Source organism: Arachis ipaensis, chromosome B03 (assembly GCF_000816755.2).
Source record: "Arachis ipaensis cultivar K30076 chromosome B03, Araip1.1, whole genome shotgun sequence".
In the NCBI taxonomy this organism is placed as follows: Eukaryota; Viridiplantae; Streptophyta; class Magnoliopsida; order Fabales; family Fabaceae; genus Arachis; species Arachis ipaensis.
Window position 1 is genome coordinate 31,587,943 of NC_029787.2, and position 2,312 is coordinate 31,590,254.

Sequence of the window (2,312 nt, forward strand, 5' to 3'; positions counted from 1 at the left end):
TATTTATGGTTGTTAAGAGTTGATCTGAAGAACATATATATGAATTAGTGTATAGATTTATTGATAGAAATTTAAAAATAAATTTTTTAAATAAATAAGGTGTAAGTGTAGTAGTTTATGATTGTTAAGAGTTGAGCTGAAGAACATATGTATGAATTAGTGTATAGATTTATTGATAGAAATTTAAAAATAAATGTTTAAATAAATAAGGTGTGTAGTAGTTATTATAATTTGGTCAGAGTAATTTGTAATATAATAAATTATAAAAAAATAGTTTTTAAAAAATTTTGGAATAATTTTAGAAGTTATGGTTATTTGTAGAAATTTTGGAATATATGTTTAAATAGTACTTAGAATATATATATATATGTTCAAATGTGGTTAGTTGTTGTTTAGATTCCTTTTTAATAACAGATTAGAAACAAAAAAATTAATATTAGAAATTTTTGTAATAAAAAGCGTTAGAAATTATAGTTGTTAACTGTTGCAATTAAATTCAGAAATTTAGAAATATGTATTTAAATAATAGTTAGATAAGTGGGTTTAAATATAATTAATTCTTGTTTATAAATTTTTGTAATAATTTTTGTAATTAGAGTTAAGAAGTTAACTGTAATGTTTAACTTTAAAATTTATGGTTATATGTTTAAATAATGGTTAGCAACATGTGTGTTTAAAAATAAATAATTGTTGTTTAGACGTTTATCCAATATAATAGAGTAGTATTAAGAATGACATGTTAATAATTTTTTATAATAGTTTTAGATTTAATAATGAATTAGGTAACTGTTATAGTTAATTAGGGAACTGTTATAATTAATTATAGTTTTAGTTGAGGTTTGACTATTATTACATCAGAACAGTATTAGAAACATAGAAAGTGAAAGTACGTATTAGAAACATAGGCTCCATGTACATTAATTAAAATTTGAGATGAAAATGTTATTACTTAGTAAGTCGGATTCAATATAATTATATTCTTTAATTAGCTTTTTTAAATTATGTATGATAGTTGTGTAATTTGATTCGTGCTTTTGCTATGTTTTTGTAGGCCTCACGAATGATGACATGTGATCATCCTGTCCATCCGGATAGGTACGATGAGAGAGTGGAGGAGCATCTACGATCAACTGGGTTTTACCACGTTAGTCAGATTGGAGTTGTTCAATGCCAGAAAGCACTAGTAAATGCTTTGGTGGAAAGGTGGCACCCGGAAACGCATACCTTCCATCTTCCAGTTGGTGAATGTGCCGTGTCACTGGAAGACGTGGCTATGATCTTTGGTCTTCCGACTGAAGGCCTTCCTGTGACTGGCATGACTTTGAGTAGTTATGAGGCATTAGAGGCAGAGTGTCTGCATCAATTTGGGGTGGCGTCGAGAAAGTCGGATTGTCGAGGAAGTGGCATAAAACTGACGTGGCTACGAGATTTAAAAGAACGGTCACAGTTGACCGATGAGAACAGTATACAGGTGTATGTTAAGTGCCACATCATGTTGTTGATCGGTACGATCCTGTTTGGAGACAAGTCTGGGGCATCTGTCCACTGGAAGTATCTGCCTCTGCTGAATGAGTTTGCTAGTATTGGACAGTATAGCTGGGGATCAGCCTGCCTAGCACACCTGTACAGGAGTTTATGCAGGGCCTCACGTTTTGATTGTAAGGAAATAGATGGTCCGCTTACACTTCTACTGTGTTGGGCATGGATGCGCCTACCATATCTAGCACCGGTTCCTAGGGAACCTCGCAGTTTTCCGCTTGCCAACAGGTTAGAATATCTTATGTTTAGCTTGTATCTTCATGTTTAGAAACCAATTGTGTTAATGAGATGCGTTATATTAGGTGGCGAAACTGGGAGCGTGGAGATAGAGTCTATAGATATCATAAGCTTGCTCATTTTCAGAAGGCGTTGGATGAACTCCAGAAAGGCTAGGTGTGTTTGATATTTACATTGCATGTGGTTCCGGTCTAGTGATTTACTTTTTTGGATTTTAATTATTTGCGTGCTTTACTGTTACCAGTTTTGTTGGGTTGCATATTCTGCTGAACGTGTTGATCCGGACATAATTTCTGCTGAGATCTACATGCACTCAGTGATTTGGAGTGCAATGGTGCCATTGGTATCTTTTGAGTGTATCGAATGGCATGCTACCGACAGGTTTAGGCGTCAGTTTGGTTTTGTTCAGGGAGTTCCTCATCAGGAACGGAGTCTAGACCGCGCACACGGAGAAGTGTTAACTGGTCCTAAGAATCTGAACTGGGCCACAGCCACGACTCATTCATTTTGGGTGATGCAGTGGACAAACAGGTATA

General features: G+C 34.2%; 1 protein-coding gene across 1 annotated transcript; it reads left to right on the top strand.

Moving 5' to 3' along the window:
- Positions 1,064-1,932, top strand: LOC107632910 (protein MAIN-LIKE 1-like). Its single transcript, XM_016336548.1, has 2 exons — positions 1,064-1,767; positions 1,842-1,932. The coding sequence occupies exons 1-2, from the start codon at positions 1,064-1,066 to the stop codon at positions 1,930-1,932; spliced, it is 795 nt and encodes a 264-aa protein (XP_016192034.1).